Here is a 22729-nt window from a genome sequence, read left to right as displayed (position 1 = left end):
CTGGAAAAAGCAGATGAAACAAAAATGCAACTGTTTTGTGCCCTGCAGTGAAGGGCTCGTAGCTGGAGAATTAATCCCTTTATTTATATTTATACAAACTCCTCAAGCCCAAGCACTGCCACTCAGCTCTGTGCTTCCACACAAATGGGGACAAAAGTTCCCTCTGTGCACTAATGCCCGGAGAAGCCACAGCGACAGTCCTGCTGCCTGTGAGGCTCAGCACTAAGAACTGGGCAACTCAGTGGGGATGATAATCCAGATGCTGGAGGGAGGGAAGGAGGCAGAGTCAAAAAAATCTGTTCTGCTCTGCCTTCCAGCTGCAGCCAATAAAAGCTTTCAAAGCCTTCTCTGAAAGTTACCATGGCTGGGGGATTTGCAGCGCTCGCTCGAGCGCACACGGCAAATGCAGTCAGAGCATTATTACTCATGAATAAACTTTAAATGTTTTTTACCACCACGGACGATCATCCAGATTTCAACCACTTTTGTTTATCAACACAGGGCCCTGGTGAAATTTTGTCAAAATTTATCCCAAATCAGCAATGATTTTAGTGTAAACAAAGAAGGAAGTCTCATACTGGCTTTTTTTTCTTAGGGATAACACTGGATAAACAAGGCAGATACAAATACAAACAAGGAACATTTTCTTGGGAGATCTATACCTTGGGGTAGCATTATTATGCTAAAAAAAGAAATCTATTTTAATTAAATGAATGAATAATGTTTCAAGACCATAAGGTTGGCCAGGGAGTCTTTAAAAAAAAAAAAAAACACAACAAAACAACAAACCTTACAAAGCTCAAAACCCATATAAGGCAAATAAACTCTGTTAACTTATTCATTATTTTTTTAAATCTCATGGTTATAAAAACATCGTCTTGTTTTCCAGAGGGAAGAGAAAGGGTGGTTCAGTCACTGGAGTTGGATGGCTGAAACTGATAAATGCAGAATCAGAATAAGATTTTAGAATCAAAACAATTTGAAGTATTTGGCAAAGAAATTAATTTGATATATTAATTTTTATGCTAGAGACTTGTTCACAGCACATGTTCAGTTCAGATAATAACCACAAGAAATATCCCACTGATATATGGGACTTTTTAAAACTCCTCATTGTAGGTTTAATTTTGAATCCTGTGACCATGCTTATACCCAGCATACAAAACACCCTTCACTTTATTGCAGTTTTAAATCTTTCTTCCAGATCTGGCCCTGCAACCACTTGTCTTGATAAAATAGGTCACTTGAAAAAGAAAAGCTCAATAAAATGAATTACAAAACCAACAAGATTAAACTGATTGTGCTGTTTTTGTACAGTGCAGCCGAATTCTGCAAATATGCTGCTGGCTGTGGTTTGGCATTTAACAGCATGCGATCAGTGAGAAGGAGGAAATTTTATTCTCATTAACTGTTGCAGATTTACTGCAGTGAAAAAGGGCTATGTAACCTGAGAAGTGACAGAATGGAAAGATCAAAGCAGCAGTCTGGAAACTAAATAAACCTTCTGGCTACTTCCTGCAAGGAAAATTCACTCTGGCAATGTAAAACAGAGTCCAGTTAAAAACTACTCTCAGTTTTATGAGCTGTCACAGCAGCTTGAGTGGTTTGGACCAGTCAAGTTTAGAACATTATATTTCCTTGTTTTTGTCTCAGATACTTCTGTAAGCAGTTTTATAGTTTCTTTTTCTTTTTTTTTAAATTTTTTTAAAGAGAAAAATAAAATTCTTTTCTTTTAGTTGAAATCGAGAAGGTCACAGCTAAACTCATTAAAAACAAGCAGGTCTTCATTTGCACATTCCATTCCCCTTTACTACATTTTAATATTTTACTTTGAGATTTATAAGCAATGTACATTTGCTTTAATAACTCTTCCGCATTCTGTTCACTTATTGTTTAATATAAGTGCAAATCAGTTTACAGAGCCCAGATGGCTTGTAACCAGGGAGCCAGTCTATTCCTAGTAGCACATCTGGAGGGACTAAGAGCAGCAGACAGAACGTGGGAATTAATTAATGTTACATTTCAGAAGAGACAGAGCCAGGTTTGAGGGATTTTTTGGTAAGACATTCCAAAGGACTTGAGCTAACTGCCACAGCATTTTGGTATTCTTTTAAAATTCCTAATAGTCACCTAAACCATGATGGTTAAATGAGGCCAACTGCAGGTGGAATACAGTAAAATAAAGAGGCAACTGCAAGTGAAAGAGGCCCAAGTATCCTGTATTCCAAAAGAGCTGAAGAGCATTAAAACCTCAGCACTAACTCTCTTCCCAAACGGCATCTGCAACTTGCTGAAAAAACTGCACCTTTAAAATACTCCCCAGCAAGCCATTTCATCTCTCAGCATACTGGTGCAATTGTTGGGAGCAATTAAACTACTCTTACAGTAAATGAAACAAGTGCAACACGATCCTTCCCGACTCCAGACCACACACCTTGGCGAGGTGGTGTGGTCTGGTCACCGGGGCACTGAGGGAGCACTCGAGTGCCCTGCTCTGCTCTGGCACCTGACTTTCCCTTCTCCTCACCTTTGGTTCCCTGCCTGCCTTGACTATCGGCTCCTTGGGGCAAGGACTGTGTGCTGCACTGTGGGGGGCATACACAGAGAGCTGCTTGGGAGCTTCTCCTCATACTGGCTAAGAACACTGACAACAAATAAGCACCCAAGCACATTAAAAAGTTGCTGTAAATTGAACATTAGATATGAATAGTATATGTTCCTGGTAGGGATATTCCCCAATTACAGGCAGTGCTGGGCCCTAATCCTTCACTGGTGCAGTATGCACAGAACTCCAAATTCTGGAAAAATCTCATTGGTCAATATGGGCCACAGAGCAAAATCTTAGCCCTCTGGAATAATCAGACTCCCGGTCTTCAAAAATGCTACAGTAGCAGTCCACATAGGAACAGACAAATTTGGTGAGATGCACATCAGTGACACCTAAACTGGATTACAGTATGGGCAGGTTGCAGTATTTCTATAAACAAGGCTTTGAGAAGACAGTGTGAAAAAACTAATCAAGCAGCAGCTAGCAGGAATACGATCACTACCCCCAAAAAATGGGAAAAGGGCAAAGAAAAACAAATTATTGTAAGACACAAAGAAATTCAAGCTCCCATTCAAAAGCTCTTACTGATGAAGCACTCCTGTTCTGGAAGCACCTCTCCCAAACTGAAGTATTGAAGGAGAACAACTACACAGTGAATTTTGTCTTAAGCCACGATCCAGGCAGGACCTGAAGCAATCAAGTGAAGGCTTTGAATAAGCTCATCCCAGACTGTGTCCGAAACGCTCCTAAAGGCAGCACTTCCCACTTCCTTATTACTGTCTTCTACTTGCAGGATCTCAGTTCCAGCATATGTACCACCTGTAAAGGCACTGGGGCACAAAAGGAAACTTCCCTTCCTGTTTCCCAGGGTGCTTTATCTCAAGCCATATAGATCCTTACTATACAATTAGTGAAACTTTCCTGATCATGTTCAGTTTGACTTTTATAAAATTAAACATGGAGGCAGTTAAGACAACAGAGTATGATAAGAAAGGTGCTTTGTGGGATTAAAAAAAAAAAAAAAAAAAAAAAAAGACACAAAACAACCAAAATAAACTCCCTTATTTGTGTCCAGGAACTTCATTGGTTCTGAGCTTTTCTTTAAGGCCTTTTTGAATTTGTTTCAGTGGGATTTACAATTTGCTAATACTGATGTGTGATAAACTAATAAAACCTGCCTACAAAGTTATAGGCCCAATTTACTAATAAAACCTAATTCGATTCTCCTGGGAAATGCAAATTAAATAGTGTCCAAATGGCAGAAGCTGAGTACAACCCTGCTGAACATATTGCAAAGGCGAACAAGTTGGGCATTGTTTTTAAAATAAAGTTTAATTATGGAAAAGAAAAAGCAATGCACAGAGCTGGTAGAAACATCACCGTGGTAAAATAGCTGAAAGCAGAATCATATTGTAACATTAATTTACACTCTATTCGCTTTTCTTTTCATTAAAAGATTTTATACTCACTACATGTCACCTCTAAGACAGGAAAATACTACTGCCTCTGTTCAAATGAGGAGGACGGAGACATGTGGGTAGTCTCAATTCTACTGCAGCATAGACTCCACATGAGAACATCTACACTAACTTTTCTGAGGACCATGAAACAGTTTCTTCTGCCACTGATGGCTGTGAAGGGTGGCCTCAGGCAGCTCATTGCTACTCTCTGCTAATGGACTAGTTTTCACCTTCAGAACAGCCTGCAAGATGGCACTTACATCCTGAAAGGCTGGGAAGGGAACGTTTCAACTTCTAAATAAACTGTGCTGAATGTTACTGAAAATACAAGATGGATGAGACACTCCCTAGCAGGCTCACCAACTCCTCCAGTCCTTTCCTTCAGCAAATGTAACTGAGGATGAGTTACATTTGAGTTACAATCTATACGGAATATAGCTATAAATGTCATTGAAGGATGTAACTTACATGTCACACCACTTCAAAACATTCTGCTAATCATTCACAAAGTTCACATTTGCCAGCACCTGATGCAGTTCCTGGACCTGACCTGGACCCAAGCTGTTCAGCTGTGACTCACGACTGAGAGTTACCATCACACCACAGGAATCAACAGGAATGGAAGGCTACAGACCTCAGTTGTTCTTCCATGACAATTCCCATCTGATTTTCATCAGGGTATCCAAACAAAAAAAGCCTGTGGATATGATCATTCCCGCCATTCAGTGTGGACTTTTAGCACATGCAGACATTACATGTGGTTAGCTCAGCTAGAGACAAGCTAAGTCACAGTAACAGTCTTCCCCGTGCTCCCACCAGGACCTAAGGCCAGGTATTAAGTTACTGCATCCCACAACACTGTGGTTTCCATCAACTTAAGACACCACAGCTTGGCTGTGCACGTTGGCACTTGGCAACATCAGCCACAGCTCCACTGAAGCCAGTGCAGAGCAGCCTGCAAGGGCCTGGCTCCAGACACTGAGCTCACAAAGTATCACAATGACCTGCCATGGCAAAAAGAAAAAATGCAGTTAAAGTTTTGGGCTGTAAATCCAAGCAGAAGGAAAGATGTTCCACCAAGGAGAGAGACAGACAGTCACCCCATAAAACTGGTTGTGTTTGACATGCCAAACCTCACTGCTTCCTGGGAAGAAGCTCCAGTCACATGTCTGTTGAGAAGAGATGTGAGCACACACAGAAATACCTTGTCTCAGTGAAAACGGGGATTGTGCAATGGCAGCTCTGCTACATTTTATAACGAGGTTAAAGGATCCTGTACTGGAGAAAACTTCCTTGGGAAGAAAAAAAAGTTTTGGCTGGCTGTAGCATTCCTAACTATTAACCTTTTCAAAGCTATAGACTGAGAACATTTGAGAACTCTGATGAAGATATTAACCAAAAATTGATTTTTGCACTCCAAGTTTGTACCAGTTACAGCCGGGAAAGGTTAAAAAATGGTCTCTTCCCCAAAGGGCAAGAAAAATACTGTGGCTATCTCTATTATAAGATATTTAGCCATCACTATTATGTTTGTGTCTTAAGAGAGTAATTAGTCTCCAGAAGGTGATTAAAATCTGATAAATGACCGTGGATTCTTGAAGACTTCTTTCAGCTGGTCTTTATCCCCTGCGGCTCAGACACTAAGCTGTCATCACATCAGCCAAAGGTGAGGGATTTTTTGCTTGCCACAATCATAAAACTTTCACTCAGTATTAAGAGTTATCAGAACCAGGAGCCTTGAATGCAGATTTTAATAACAGATGAAAATTTCAAATATATGCCTAATGCCCATCTGCTTCTGAGAGACAGTAAGATGATTCAAAGCTGGTAATCTAATCACAAAAGTCTTTTCCTAGCCAATGAAAAAAACCTGGATACAAGCTGTCAAAACAACCTCCTCAGCCACGTATTTTCTGCTGAATGGAAAACATACCTTACGATCTGTTTGCATTCTGCTCCAAACCTTTGAGGAAAACAAGAGACGCTGTTTATGGATTTTATCACCGCTTCTGTGTATGTTAGATCCTGAAATAATTCTATTTATAGGCATCATACATAACAGTACAACTCCAATAAGAATATAGCTCAGAAATAAGAGCTGTAAACTAAAATTCTTCATAAAACACACAAGCTAAACTATCAGAAACAAAGCATTTCTATTTCTGACAGTGCCTTGGGTTGCTAAAATTAGGGCAGCAGTATTAAAAAAATGGCAACTTTCCAGGTCTTCACTTATGTGCTGTTTCTCCTTCATGATGACAAGTAACAGAAACAACAGTTATCAGGATGTGGACATGTCCAGAGTAGCAAGCATGCAAGCAAATCTACAAAATGAATTCAGGGCTAGATATTTTTACAATTCCCTTCAAAGCTGTTCTGTACTTCACAGTGCAGGAATTGATCCTGTGAGGCGGCATTCCCAACTCCTGAGAGTAACTACTCCAGGTTTCGAAGGAAAGTCCAAGAAACCCTGTGAAAGGAAGGCAATGTCTTGGAAAAACAGCTTCTAAGGTACTCCACCTAATTCCCCAGATCAACAGATGTTCTACTGTTACTTCATGTTTCCCTCTTAAGAAATTAGGAGGGAGAACAGCCCCAGTGTGGTACCCAGTGAGTGCAGATCCCTATACACAGTTTAACTTTTTTAAACTCCTGTTTTACTCAGCTTTAACAAAGCACTTCCCTATCTGCCTAAGACTGTGCAGCAGGTCTAGGTATGTAGGTCCAGTGTCTCCTGGAACAGGGACTCCACAGGGGATGGTTGTGATATCCCTACTGGATTACAGGAGAGTCAACCACTTCAGCAATTGCACCTTTGGATAGAACTGCTGCTCCAATTCCCCCGAATTTTCCCAAATGTACCCTGGTGGAATTGCAATGCAGAGGCTGCCCTGGAGCTGTGCCAGAACTAGCACCCCCAGCCAAGGAAGGCCGTGGTTGTCACTGGCTGCTCAGTGCACAATAACAATACGATGGATGGCAGGTGGGGTGGGCTGAGCTCCTTGCACAGTGTCACCAAACATCATTTACATCGAAAAATCTTCAGGACAACTGGAGTTTGGTTGTGGTCCTTGACAACCTCTTCTCATAGAACTATTTCTTTGGCTCCAAAAAGTGGAGTCAGTGATCAGAACACACACACTTAAGCCTTGGTAATGCACTGGGGGCACCAGACCAACACTAACTCAGCTTCTCAGCATTAAAAAGGTGGGACTTTCTGGCTGACTTGTTCAGCAGTCTTGGAGGCAAGGGGAAGTCCTGATCCAGTCTGAGCACATTGCAAGGACAGGAAATAGCCTCAGAGAAATTAAAGAGGTAACATATCCTTGTTCTTCCTCATAGGAATGCAGAAAGGAGAAGAAAGGATTAGATTATTCAAGGCTGAGTAGAAAGAAGTCAGCTCATGGTTGTTACCTACCTCAAAATTCACAGGATGGTCTTACATGACAGAGACTCCAGAACTTACCAAACAACTGTTTCTGTTACAGAATTAAAAAGCCTAATATAAAAGGCAAAGACCAGAAGACACAGGCACAACAAATAAATGTATAACAAATAAAAAAACTATAACAAATGAAAAGAACAAAAGTTGTATCTACTCATTATTAGGCTATCTCTGTTTGAACTCTCAAACACATAACTGTTAACTGACTTGCTAATTGTCTATGAAAATTGTAACTCAGTTCTCTTGACAAGTTTTGAAAACATATTCAAATATTAATAATAGAAAAATGAACCATTTTTATAACAAAAATCTTGATTTATTAAAGGCTGGAACTGGTTAAAAATAAATCCCTGACATAAGGTTCTTGTTAGCTTTAAACTGTAAGCATAAAAATACCCTAGAATTATGTTTTGGTATGGCTGAAATGTACACTATATAACACATAAAAAGCGCCTTGACTTGCTGCTATTATTTTTAATTAGGCTCTCCAGCACGTATGGTTTTACCTTCCAACACCAGTTCAAATTTGGGAAAAGGGAGGGTCTTACTCTCCAAACTCATGGGACTGGCAATTCCATGGCTCATGCCTTGGAGCACTAATGCATTTTACATTAGGTCTAAGCATCAGGAAATCCTGGCTTCTGGCGCCAAGCAGTTCAGAAAGATAATGACACACATCTGAAAACGAGGATTCGCCGTTCAACTGCCAGTATCTATTCTATCAAACAATTCACTCCTGCTTTGCTACAAATAGGACAGAACATTTGCAGCAGTCCACACTGTTTCCAATTAGACTGTGTGTCTGGACTGCAGATAAATCCATGGAGCAATCATATTGAAAGAAGCCTTCCTAGAAAACAGAATTCTAGTGAGAAATCTGAGTATTTCCAGAGGCAACCATCAATGGGCAATTACTAAGTTTGCTGTGAGCCAAACTGCAGTTTTTGTTTCCTGGAGGTGAGCCTCCAAAATGCCTCAAAACACACAAGAAAATTCTACAAACAATTTAATTGGGTATACACCAGATGTATTTTGTTACTTATTTTAGTTGGAACACAATCCAATTAAAAAGCAGCTTGCTAATGTAACTCCCTGATAAGGGACTGGAATTTGAGGCTATGATGTACCTTAACTTTTAACAAAGGACACTGAAGATTTTTTTTTTGTCCCAGCTGAAAGCTTTCAGGCAAAACAAGAGTATCTTGACTGGGGTTTTATCTATGTTTACTGGAAACAAAGGAGTCCACACCTCCAGAGGGGTGAAGACTGCTGGGAGCATGTACCCTACAGTGTTCTGGTTATAAAGAATCTGTCACCTCCTGGTTTATGTGTCTCTTCTGAAGGTGAAAATGGTTAAGTCACATACTAAGACTGCAAGAGGAGCCCATAGCTCACACTTCCCTCAGTTCCTCTGTCACCTGCATGCTCTGAAATGAAGGTTGTGTATTTGGAATCAATGAGTGCCAGCATCCCCTTTCCAAACACAGGCTCCAAGCAAAGGGTTGCACACTAGTCTCAACTTTATGCTTACTGAACAGAAATACTTACTTTTTTCTAGAGGATTCATCTCAAGTCCTGCTTTTTTTTCCTGAGCATGTTATTTACTTTAATTTGTCCTTAAAAATGTTACCATTCCACCCTTGCTCAATGTTCAGCTTTCTGGTGCATCACAGGTAGAATAAACCAACAAGAGTAACTGTCCATTGCCCTTGAACAATTACAAGAAACCAAAGTAAGAGAGAAAAATCTCTTTTGCTTTAGCTATACATACTGTAAATTACTTACATTTTACAAATGGTGACTAACATTGTTAATGGTGAAAATAACATTCTTCCTTTGGAAAGGAACAATTTCAGCCACAGAGCTGGGTGTGTCCAGAGAGCATCCTGTTAAAGTGAATTCTGTACCTTGACTAACAAGTGTTTGAAATATTTGCTGCTAATGAATGCACATAATTCATGCTCTATAAAAGGCTTTTCCTAAACATTACAGGATCCATGAAGATTTCATTTTTGGAAATGAGTCTTTTCTATTTTGAACTCGTGTGAGAAGTCTACTCAGAAATTCAAACTGGAACAGTTTGCCTAGATTCAGAGAAGGAGAGGTCATTGGCCAGGGGGGGAATTCAGAGAAACATCTCCTAAAAGTCAAGCCAATGTCTTTTGCTCATCTAGCAAATCTTCCAAGTGCCCTCAGTAGGAGACTTAGGTTAAGGGAAAAACACCAAAAAAACCTAAGCCCACAGAAGTAGTTTTGGCAGCTGAGAAACTTATTTTAAATTTAAGATTATTGGAAACAAGCATCTTCTAGACAATCAGCATCTCAAGTCTTTCTTTAGACATTTCCCAACAACATCTGAAGAGCATCTGACTAATTGTCATAATGGGTCATTATGGCAGTTAGTTGTGTGTTCTAGTGTTACTGCTCTATTTTACAGCTTTTGGAAAGCTATGATGCATTACAACACTAATGTTAATATGTTAAAATAAACATGTCATCCAGACAACAGAGTAGAACTGCTTTTTCAGTGTAAACCATTCCTACTGCTTATGGGGGCAAGAATCATTGACTACTCCAAATGAAGCCCTATAAAGAAACTTGAGCAGTGACTGTTGGATGATACACATTCTTCACAAAGAGCAACTTACTTGCCAGAGAAGGGATGCTGCCCAACCAGGTCTCCATTCTGGAGATGGTAATCCCCAAACACATCCGGACTCACCGCGCCATCGGGGGCTATCAGGCCATCTGTGAAAAGAGGAGAGATACAGTGACTGTGGGAAGGACCATGACTTCAGGGCAAGTGGGCAACACAACCTGTCCTGGTTTGTCTTAGGAATTCATCAGCAACTTACAATATTTCTGTGAGGACCATCAATCAACAATAATACAGAAAACCAGCAGCTTCAAGCACCAGAAATCCCCAGTGGATTCCAAGGAGCTCAGCCTACTGCCCTGAAAAATGCTGTACCAAAGAAATATTCTCTTAGCCCTTCTTCCTTAAGCCTGTAAAAGTTATTTCAAGACAGATCTTGTCTTTCCCATCATCAAAGTAAGCCCAGAGAAAAAGTAATTAAAAGGGCCAAACATTAATCTGGGTCACCAGCATAAAAGTAAAAAAGCAGCAGCAGTTCAAACTCTACCCTGCACCACTGCATCCCTTCAAACTCATTAAGAAAACCAAGAAAGCAACTTCCAACCTATTTCTTTTATCTCGCCCATCTTTTCATGTCTCAGAGCTCTTTCTTAAAAGGGCAGGCTTTTCATATATCCTCTCAAAACACAAGTTAGTTTTCTTGTGCTTCTTTTACAACACTGGCATATGAAGACACAGACACTTGTAAAGCCAGCAGTATTCCTTAAAGGCTTGAGTCTCTCCTTGCTTTATGAGGAAAAGAAGAAAATCAGGAGCTAACATTTTCCTTCTGTTACATCAGTGTAAATCCAGAGTGTCTTTGAAGTAAAGTCAGTGAACTGACCCCAGCTGAATAAGAGCCCAGCTTAACTCTTTCCTGTTCCCATTCACAAAACACATTCCTTGTTAATATTAAGGGCACAGTTCTTACTTGGTAATTAGTATTAGGCTCTAATCAGATAAAAACCAAACTATTTGATTAAAACAGCCCTTACATCAGTTTGTCTCCATTACTGTATGAAACTCCAGACCTGGACAGCAGAAAGCACCCCCATAAAAACAGGGCAGAAACAGGTACATTCAGACTGATACATTAATAGTTTAAGAAGAGGGAAGAGAGAGATTTCTAATGACTAGGAAGTTACAAATGCCATTCCACTTTAAAGAAAGAGAGATAAGATCCAGGGAGTCACAGGCCACTTAGCTTAACCTCTGTGGTTTCAAAACTCCTAAAACTGCCTGTGCAGGAAGCAGTGGAAAGTTACTTTACAGACACAAGGGCTTAGAGATGACGACGCTGGCAATCAAACAAATCTCCCTGTGCTTTATGAATTCACCTGATGTTTTTTTGAAGATAATATAGTGACAAGTGATAAAAGGAATAGAATTGACACATCTAGATTTCGACCAGACATTTGATGAGGTGCTGCAGAGATTCATTTAGAAGATAATACCTCATGGGAAAGTGACTGAATACCACACAGCAGATCGCAAATGAAAACTGCCAGCCATGATCAGACCACATTTGAGCAGCAGAAGATTGCTGTACATGGCTATGTTCTAATTGCACACATGTGTATACAGTATGGGAAGGAGTATTACTTGACAGGCCAGGGATCTGGCACAGATTGATATTGCTGCCTCTCAGCATGGTCAGTGAGACACTGGTGCTCTGTGGTATCATACGAATAGAACATGTCCAAACGAGAGAAAGGACAGCTGAAATGGCTTTTATTTACACTCATACCAAGTTTGCCTCCTATCTCACCACCTGTTCTGAATTTTTTACTGAGAAATGGAGAGGAACATTATGGCTTTTATACCTGCAGCACTTCAGATCAAACCCAATCAATTCAAGTGACTATGCATTTTAAATAGTCAGGTTCAGTTAAAACTTATCTGAGAGCAGAGAGACTTAAAAATAACATCTGTCTTTATATTAGTAAAGCAAGCACTACGTTTTAACTCTGAGGCTAGAGCTACCACTACTTAAAGTGTCTTCAATCAAGAGTGTTAACAGTCAAACCATAACACTCAGAGTTATGGCTCACATGAATTTATAGGAAAACGAAAGCACATGGAGAGCATCAGCTGCATATAATGTGATTACACAGTTAAAGGACATCTGTTGTTATGTACATTTCAACATAAATTAGGTTATGTACTTTCAGAGCAAGAGAGACACTGAGCTCAAGAAGGCAGCTTCAGAGATTCTGCCACGTTTTCCCTGTAGGTTCAAATTACTGTGCAGGAGAGCGATCGGTCTCTTGTTGCAAAGAGAACTCATCTCGCCACGACTGAACTAGAGAACCACTTAGGGCTGAAGTGGGACTGTTACTGAGTGTCAGCCATCAGTGCAGGCCAACTCTAAAATTATCAAATTGAAATACAAGTACTGAATTTCTTACTGTATGAAGATTTGTGGTTTTGTTGGGTTTTTTAACTAAGGAATGCTCTGTCCTTCGGAAACTCAAATACCTGCTCCAATTGGTAGAATAACCTGTAGCCTTTTCACAGGAATATTGTGTCCCTTTCAAGATGCCACATCTCAAAAGTCTAAGTCCAGCAGATTTAAGAAGCACACCATTACTGACACTTGCTGGAATGAATTCGAGAAGTGAACCTGTATTTTGAATATAATCACCTACTCTTTAAAAAAGGGCAATCTTTAAAAACAAGGCACTTTTCAAACATCTGCAGAACATATCACTGGAAATCTGCCTCTCCTTTCCGGTCAAATATCAATTCCAACACAAAAAAAAAAAATAACATTAAGCCTGTAACAAATGATTAAAATCCAGGAAATTCAGTGTTGCTGGTGCCATTCCATTTCTAGCTCCCACTATTGGGAAAAGTCCCTATGAAATAAGCAATTAAGATTTGTAAAGGGGAGACTACAACAGGCAGGTTGGCACATCTTTACTTTAGGAAGCCCAGTGGAGACTTGATGTAAAAAAAGACCCTTAGAGGGTACAACACCTGGCTCCCACTGCTAAATTCTAATAGAGCAAGATAAAGCTACAGGATTCAAAGTACAAAAAAAATATGACACTAAAGAGGCAAGTTGCTATGCCTGACATATGTCATCAAAAGTAGAAGACAAAATTTAAGTTCTGATATCCTTTGAGAACAATTTTTGAAATGCTACTGAAATCTTGCATAACTATTTTCTTGCAGCAACTACAAGTGAAGATTATGGGGTTTAGTGGTTTTGTTTTTCTAATTACTCTTCCTGCAAAATCATCCAGAGTCATAGAGCTTTGTGACTCATGCTTCATGGCAAGGGACTGGACACTTCTGTGGAAAATGGAAAACACAGTCTCAAACCCAGCAATTAAAAAAAATAAAATAAAATCCATGCACACACAGTCATCCAGGAGTTTGAAAAGGATCTAAAACCACAAGTTCGAGAGGATAAGTCAACTCCTAGTTATGAAAAGTTATGAAGACATTTATCCAGTAAGCAAATTATTTCATGGTTGTCCCCTGCAAAGTTTTTCAAACCTTTCTCTGAAACAGCTGGCAACACTGGACGAGATAAATCAGTACCTTAATCCAGTGGGGCAATTTCCATTTTCTTAGTAACTACAAAATCTTCACAGGAGGAGAGAGACAGAGCAGATTCCACTTGAGATGCCCAGAACTGTGCCACTGAGCATTACTAATAGGATTAAGCCAAATGATAAGAAATGTCTTTGTCTTTTTCTTTTCTTTAGAAAACCTACTAAGGTTCATCTCAAACAAAAACATGACTCTTCCTAACAATAATTTGGGTATTTTTTAAAGCTTCTTTAAATTGTCAAATAATAGAAGTTTTTCATACAAGGAACTTAAAAAAATACCAAAACAACAGGTAGTTACAGAAGAGATTCACACCCTTCCCTAGATCCTAGACACACAAGAGCAAAAATCATACAGATTAAAGTCACAGAATGATGACATCTGCTAAGGAGTCTACAAGTCTGACGTGGCTCAACTGAAGTCTTTCATCAATACCTGAAATAAAAATTCCATTACAGAACTAACACATTAGGCAGAACAAAATTCAGCATAAATCCCATAGCTGTGAATTTAACAGGGATGAGAGAAGGTTTGTGTTTGCAGAGCAAACAAGCCACAAGAAATAGGTGTGAACAACAGGGCTGGGCCACCTTTACTCAAATCAATCATCATGGTCCATCAGCTCCCTGAGACAGGTCTACTCATATTTCTTAACATCATGGATATACAGTCCTCAATCCATCACTGACACCCTAACAAGGTCAAGCCCGTCCCTGGCTGGCATCAGCGCTGCTCCCAGTGCCACGGAAGGGAACTGTCCTGGTTTGAGTCCTTTGAGTCAGCCCCAGGTCAAGCTCCCACTCCAAACACAGAAGAGGCAATCCTAGTGCTGAATGCTAATAGGTGCTGCCTTACCTGCATTGTAATAGAGGTCAGGCCTTTCCAGAATATCCCCTTCATGGATGTAGGGCTCGATAGGATCGTCACCGTACAGGTACTGCTCACTGTCATCCATCTGCCGACTCTCCACCATCTCCAGCCACTGAGAGTTGTGCCATCGGAATTTCTCAGTCTGGATTTTTTTAGCCCATTCCTCATCATATTCCTGTCAAAAATCACCACGTGGTATTTTAGGGTGAGGTACAGATGAAGCTGTTTGGTTTAACAGGAAATGGCAGAGGAATTCAACGTCAGCAAAAGATGTAGGTTCAATGCCTGGTGACCGAAATCCTCTCTTCAGTTCCATGTCCTTTGAGCAAAGAAGGCATTTTGCAAGCACTGGGCATTATTCTGGTTTGTACCTGCAGCAGAACAATCTTCCTGCCATGGTTTGTAATTTTACACCATCCAGAAAAAAACTGCTTTGAACAGAGCAGTTCCATCGTCAGTCTCCTCATTTGGTTTAATTAGGAAGAGCCAATTACTGCCAATCTTCAGGGGGTTTTCAGCAATTAATTACTTACACTGGCCAAATACCCTGCACATCTTCATTAGATGAGCATTCACTAGGACAACTAGTTACTAAAAAATACAACAAAAAAGGCTGTGGTAAAACCAATAAATTTTTATTTTATGAGCTCCAGTATAAATTTAATTTTCAGCTTCATGTCAAATATTATGTTTAATGTTGAACACCCACAAAAATGGTACACAACTAAAATCTGAGAGGAACTTCTCCAGAAAGCTGAGTAAAACAGGATACAGGTTCCAGTCACTATGGAAAAAAATGCAGGCATGAAATTTCAGTCTGGATTACAGCCTGATTGTACTCAAGTGACGTGATATTTGATATAAAGGAGCATCAGAATGAAGTGACATAGCCTTTGGTTGCTGCAATCAGCTGTTCAGAGAAGGATCTTCTAAACAGACCAGACTGTGTGGGCTGGTGATTACAACCAAGGGAACACCGACCTGTGGATGACACTCACTTTCTCAATCCCACTGGGAAGACAGGGCACATCTAACGATAGGAAACTCATCAACATACGAAATCTGCAGATGGTATCAATTTGGGAACGTTCACAAATAATGCACCATAATTAGTACTTCTTTAAACCAAAATACTGTGAACAAGAGTAACATTCCTAACCAAAATGTTTCTGCTTGTGGGAAGAAATATCCTCGGGAAACAGGCCCCACTCCATTGTCTTCTAACCTAACTACAAAGGAGAGAAAAATTGAAAATCATCTCCTAACTCTCACGGTGGTTAACACGTGATCCAGACAGACTTTCCCTGGAGATCTAGCTGGAGTAGTTTAAGGCTTTAAAAATCTGTTTTACTTAGCCCCATACAGGAAGAAGACACACAATTAGCGACAATGCCTTGGTTGTGGAAGTGGTAATTTCTTAAACTGTTCCTGCCAGACATGCCAAAAGAGATCTGCCCATAACCAGAGGCCAGAAACAAGCCAAGAAGGCAGAACAAGCTGGCTTAGTTAGCTCAGGTTAAGCTTCTGAAAGCCCTGTAGTCTGAACTTGAACTTTTAAATTAATTTTGTATTCAACCCAACCAACCTTTTCTTCTCTGCTATCATATGTGTTACACAGGTAACACTCCCTACTCTGTGCCTTTTCTGCCTTCTGACTGGTGGATAACTACTACTCTTAGAAATAATAGTGCAAAACAAGAGTTTCCCTGGAAAAAAAGCAAGCTCATCACTGAGATTTATAAAATCACCGAAAAAAAAGAAAGACAGAGCATGACTTTCAATTATGACATCTGACCAGCATCTTGGAAACATCTTCTTTGCTGCATCTGCCAGAGCAAAATCGTGGGCTATCTATTATGTCAGTCTCCAGCAGCTGGGAATTACTTACAAGCTTTAGAGGAACTCTTGTTACTGCCAGAAATCATACTGCAGGCTGAAAAAAAACTATTCCCAGAAATCATGATTGCAAAGAAGCGGGGGAAAATAAACAAATTTAACAAACACCAAATTAGACTAATTTGTGGGAAAGCTGAATCCCTTTTAAATTACCTTGCTTACCTTTAAAAGTTCTCAAAAGGCCAGCAGCTAAATCATCGAATTCACATTTATCATAACTGCACATTGAAAATGCCTGAATATTCCCCAAGTTCCAACCCTAAATGAATCCCACTTGCCCAGTACCACTGCTCCATTCCACACCACTGGCTGAACACGCTGAAGGTCTGTCAGAAACAGACATCAACTTCTTCTATCCTTTTTAAAAAAAATCAGTTAACATGACCCAGATCCTAACAGATTTTTCCTTTAGATGAAGACAGCAGAGCAGAATATTCCTGTCTATTGTACATTTCCCAACCTACATTAAGAGGCTTAAAAACTCCCAGGTATTTTTCCTCAATTATTCATCTAAATTTTGGAAAATGGGATTAGCAATTGAATGGCAAATTAGCAGTTGTAAAATTGACCATATGTGCACATTATTAAAAAACCACAATTTATCTGTTCAAGTAATTTGGCAACTTTGTTCTGGTTGCTCCTTCCCAGTGAAACACAAGGTACAAACATTACAAAGAAGTGACCACACCAGAATTAGATCAATGATCAGTTTGTCAAGAGTTTCACTCTGGCAGCCATCCCAGAAAAGGATGATTTGCAATAATCTAGAACAATTTATATAACCTCAGCACAAAAAAGTTCATTTAAGTACTGCTAGATCAAGAATATGTCTGTAGATTTTCCATAGAAATGTGCAGAGCCACCAACTGGGTAAATGATTAATGGAATAACATCAGAATGGAAGAAAAGCTGTAAATGCAGGACTACAGCCAAAAGGCACAAAGAAGGCAAATTAAAGACATTTAGAGCAAAACAATTCCCTTAAACACTGCAAGTCTTCCAGTAATTATATTTTGAGCTATTAAAGCCTTTTTTTTTTTAATCTTGTGTGGGGTATTTTTGTTTTGGTTTTTAAACACATGAAGCACCCCTTCTTTACCAAGGAATTCCTGCAAAAATGAAGCCAGAAAACATCACGGAGATACAGTCATAGCTTTGAGTCCTCCAGCTCTTTTAAATGTTAGGCTACTGGGAAAGTGTCAGATGGGAGAATGAGAAGAAAGTGAACAGAATGTGCCTATTCTCCAACACCCCTCCCTCAAATACTGCATGTTCAGAAACATAAAAGGAGGAATTCTGAAGGTTGATTTTATTCTCTTTGGAGCTCCCTGACATCACTGTTTTTAACATTCGGTTTCCATAAATCCCAAAGTGTCATAGAAGATGTATGGCTTGACTCTGGGAGGAATGTGCCATCCTTTTTGAAGTTCTACTTCCAACTTTGTTTACTACTGAACCATTGAAATATTATGAAGCGTTAACTGGCCCATTATCAGAGCGTGTCTGTTCCCTATCAGGGTCCCCTTTGTCACTGGCTTCCGTCACACCTTGTATCTGATTAACACACTATAGGATAACACAGAGCTACACAGATCTGCTTTCTGTTCTCTCACAGCTGATGAAAAACAGATTTTCCTTTTCGCTTTAATGTGGTTGCCCTTTAATTGGGTCTGTAATAGGGTTCATTTGATGTGATTCTCATACTGAACTGAAACCACTATACAGTAAGTAGATGCTCATTATGTTCAAGGCTCTACTTGATATGTTAAATTCTTCGTTACTGAGCCATTCATAGAACACACATTTTATGTGAAAGCCTAAATTAACCATTTATTAAGAAAGAAAAGATTTATCTTGCCTACCTATCCAAAAGGTAGGCATGTGATTTCAACTATGTGCCTCTACAAACCAAGGAGAGAAACAGATGATATGGATCACCTTCTGCAGGTGTCTGCCACACCTACCTTAGGGCAAGTACCACCTGTGGGCAATTCCTTCACAGGAAAAAAAAAATCCTTCTACCACTTACACCCGTGCAACCCAGGGTCACTGCTTGCAATCAGGTTCATGGCTAAATATATTCTGACAGGAAGCTACAGAAACCTGTGAGATGAAGCTAATGGCAAGGCAAAGAAAAGAGTAACCATTCATGCCCTCCAAATTTAGGTGCCTACATACAATGCACAGCATCCAGAAAGTTTCCATACTGGCAGTAGCAGACCGGAGAAACTTCTTTTCCCCTCTACTTTGGAGGAATGTAAGGAATCTCACTGGCAACCTGTTACTTAAGTAACAGATGGGTGGCTTAGCTCACCTTCCTAATTTTACAGCTCCAAAGAGCAAGCACCAGTGCTGGAAGGGAATGTGTCCCAGACAGGTTTATGTGAACACAAAGACAAGCAGGACGCTCCTGCCCTATCTGATGCTGCTGCAGTGTGGTTACTCTGCTACAGGCAGAGCCTTTCCTGCTGGGTAATGCTCTTTGCCACAAAAGGCTACCAGCACCAAAGCAGACTGATGGCACATTTACTAGTGAAGCTGAACAGAGAAAACACTTCAGCAGCTCAGCCTACAGCCCCACTCCCTCACTGCCCTCTGCCCACCCCTCTGTACTTGGGTTTGCTACAGGATAATGGGGAACAAGAGGCACCACAGAAAGAGCAGTGGAGAACCTTTTTTCCTGGAGTGACTACAGTACTCTTCATGGAGAGAGGACACCAAGCTGGAGTCAAAGGTTATCTATTTTCAGAGCATGCTGCCTATTCAAATGAAGCCCACACCAAATCCCTGTGGTCTGCTCTTCTCTGATTCTAAGAGAGCTGGCCAACATCTCGCACAGCTGGCCCCAAATCCCAGAGCACTCAGGGTTCACAGCACGTTCCTGCTTCTTATGTGAAATTCCAGCATCCCCAACATAGCGGACTTGCATCAGGGAGCTTAGCTTACAGGAAAAGAAGCAAGCTGTTCATTAACAATGCTTTCCATACAGGGCAAACATTATTTGGCGTTTATTACAAATAAGTGGTCAAAGAACAAAAGCTGGAAAAACAACTCAGGCATGAGGCCCTTCCTAAATCAATGCTGTAGCTATCTATAAGATATCTTACTTTTGCAGGAAGCATAACGATCCACTCCTGATCATAAGAGAAACAAGATGGTACAGCAGGTCTGCATTCAGAGCTGTAAAGACACTGAATAGCAAAGTGGGGGGACATGACAGAGTGTCAGACTAGAGTCCAAGGATCTGGTAATGGTTAATTAGATACCCTTTGAATAAATGAGGAAAATAATTTGACTGCAATAAAAGTGAGGTAGGAGCAGAAAAAGAATAAGAAACCTGAGAGATTAGTAACCTCCTTGGCTCTTGATAACATTGCCCAAGGTGAACAGAGGAAAACCATCTCAAATAAGCTGACATCTTTTTCCACAAGCTTGGAGTTGCAGGTGTCCAGGCTTCTGAGGCAAAGGAAAAGGGAACTTAATTTGCCTGAGACTCCTATACCAGCTGCTGACTCCAGGCTTTCAGCTAAGCTGTAAGACCTGTCCCACCTTAGGGGTACAAGTACACTAACCTACTTCCTTGGTGTCAAAACTCGGCACATGACACAGCACTGAAGCATTCCTAAATCATCAACACAGACCTACTTTTTGACAAAAGAAGTCAGTCTCAGTGCAAAGTCTTGTGTGCAAGTCTCAGTGCATACTGTGCTAAAGCAGCACATCTGTTTCAGTTCATCAATGGCAGAGTCCAGCCAAGTTATATTAAACAAATCATCACTAGTGTAACATTTCCATAATTTCTGTGACAATTACTTTACTACATTTCTCCCCTAAGGCTTATAAGGCATCTCATTTTCTTCAGTGTTATTTCAATCACACTATATAGAGCTCACTGATGAGTGAAAGAAGCATTTGTCTCCCTGAGAAGAAATTACTTTCAAATCTATTCTCCAACATTTATTTTCTGATTTCCATCATCAGAGGACCTAATCCTGTCAGCATGTATGGAACAAGATGACTGAAAACTGAGGGTTTTCTTGGTGGGGATTAGCACAGGTAAGAAGTTCCACCATCTTGGAGACTATTTCTGTTCAGACACCTCAGCAGGCACTGGTTGTGTAAAACTGACACACAACCAAACACTTCTGTGCTTCCAGGCTGCTTTAACATTCCTCAGAGCTGAATGGCAAAACACCTATCAAGATCTGAGGTTCTGATAACCTACTGTCTCCTAGCACTGCTCACTGACTCAGGATTAGCATAAAGATTATCTCTTCTTAGGACAGGAAAAAAAGCCAAGTACATTTTACTCAGATGGTAATACTGGATATGAAACTATGTCTTTATAAATTTATTCTTCTCGATCCTATAAAATACATTTTGCTTAATAATATTACTACCAAATTTTCAGTAACTAGATACTACTGTGCACCACATTGTAAAGCTTCCCCATGTGAACAAATCAACATGTGAGTCACTTGGAAGCTGCACTGGCCCCAAGGCAAAGCAAGTGCTGGATGCACTCAGATTGTCCAGCCTCACCCAGAAGACAAAAAAAGCCCTTCTACTGCTTCCACTGGAGATGTCCCTGAAAATAACTCATCTTAGTAAGCTGAACATAATGCCCATCATAAATAAGTACTCAGTGCAAATTCATCTGAGTTTAAATCTTGAGCTTAATGAATGTCATCAGTAACTCTGCCATTAAGTAGTGGAGCACGATTTTCATTCCATACCTCCATGAAGCAAAGACAGAGCCAGATAAAAAGAATTCCAGCACAGCAAATGTTACGTCACTTTACTATTTTTAGGGGGAATATTAAATTAGAAGACATTACTAATGAGTATAACAGAAAAAGGAAAACTAGACTATAGCATTGTGCAGTGTAAGTTCAGTCCCACACTATATTAAACTTTTCAGAGAACAAGCTGCAATATGTGTAATTCAGCTGAAGAAGAAACCATGTAGATGACCGGAAAAGCATTAAGGCAGTAAAAGACACCACTGCTCTTGACTCAGTTAAGTTCTCTTTGGCTACAGGATTCCATTTCATGACAGTTACTCTGCATCCAAAAGGATGTACAGTCAGTGCAATCCTAAGACACCAGAGATGCTGAAATCCTTTTTGCTCATAGAAGTCAAGACAATGAAACAGGCCAGGGGGCATTTTAACAATGTAATGCAGCTTTTTAGTAGCATCAGTTTCACCATGTATTTACTTCAATGAAGAACACCCTAGAAAATATTAGTGCTTCTGCAGGCAAGGATCCCCAGAAGCAGAGTACACACACTGCAAGAGCTCATAAAGCAACAGCACTTCGTAATTTAGTATTCTTTATATCAAGCTAGCAGTTTAATACAACTGTCCCAGTTTATTGTGATCTATGGATGGCTGGACAAATTAGGTTATGTAACTAAAAGAAACCTATCCAAGAGCTGAAGACAGTATTACAGTGACTGTACCCCCAGCAGGAAACAGCCAGCTTCAGGATCACAGCCATATTCTCCTTTTGAAACAAATACTGGCATCAGGCAATGTAGAGAAGCTGAATAGAAGCTGCTGGGGAACAAGAGCCATTTGTTTGGAGAACTAAGAAATAATGAAGGCTTGACATACTTACATAATGTGATTAATTTATTTAAGTCTAAAAGCACTCTTTAGAAGTGTCTGTACTGCAAAGCTAACTGGTATGAATTTTCAGGTATATATGCACTTTTTGGAAGTTTGATACGTAGTCTAATGATTGTCATTGTGCCCTGCAAACTCACCTTTTACCTGTATGATTAGAAAGTTGCACATGACACATATTTTCAGTTTGCAAGTTATTGTTACTTAGTTACTTTAGAATTCTCACACAAAGAGGCTCTGGAAGGACAAAAGATAAAAAAGAGTCAGACCTACCGCTATAATATCCAGAGTGTTGTCACAAACCTTGCGGATCTCAGCGTTTTTATCGTGCATCAGGTCTATAAGATATGCTGGGGCTTCTGGAAAGAAACTGTTAAGGATAAAAGCAACTTTTTTTTTTTTCCTCCCACAACTCTGGGTTCTTCAAACTGCAAGTTTCATTAAGAACCAGAGTCAGGAATTTTTCATCACATGTTCAGCAGCCTTCCCCAAACCACTTTTTTTTTTCTTAAGTCCTATTCTAAGATACCCAAAGAGTCCTCAAAACTGCTGAAGAAAAATTACATGTCCCTTACAAAGAAAATACATTCTGATCTGTTATAGGAAATCCATGCACTCAAGGTTTCAGTCAACAGGGCAGAGATTCCATGTAATGGTTTGATCTTTAGAGATTTTTGTAATTTT

General features: G+C 40.0%; 1 protein-coding gene across 3 annotated transcripts in view; it reads right to left on the bottom strand.

The window, feature by feature from the left end:
• Window positions 1-22729, bottom strand: part of KIFAP3 (kinesin associated protein 3) — a 66338-nt gene that overhangs the window by 8963 nt on the left and 34646 nt on the right. For 2 of the 3 annotated variants that reach the window (XM_017815862.1, XM_017815863.1), the window contains exons 17-19: window positions 22319-22404; window positions 14505-14694; window positions 10102-10201 (exon numbers count right to left, since the gene is read on the bottom strand). In XM_017815862.1, the coding sequence (XP_017671351.1) occupies window positions 10102-10201; window positions 14505-14694; window positions 22319-22404 (376 nt within the window). Of the gene's footprint in view, window positions 1-9001; window positions 9162-10101; window positions 10202-14504; window positions 14695-22318; window positions 22405-22729 lie in introns of all 3 variants that reach the window. The other variant, XR_001874974.1, reaches the window with a different exon arrangement.

The sequence above is a fragment of the Lepidothrix coronata genome, unplaced genomic scaffold (genome assembly GCF_001604755.1).
Source record: "Lepidothrix coronata isolate B3197 unplaced genomic scaffold, Lepidothrix_coronata-1.0 Scaffold52, whole genome shotgun sequence".
Lineage (NCBI taxonomy): Eukaryota > Metazoa > Chordata > Aves > Passeriformes > Pipridae > Lepidothrix > Lepidothrix coronata.
The sequence above is the reverse complement of the archived record's forward strand: the minus strand, read 5'-3'. Positions and strand labels throughout refer to the sequence as shown.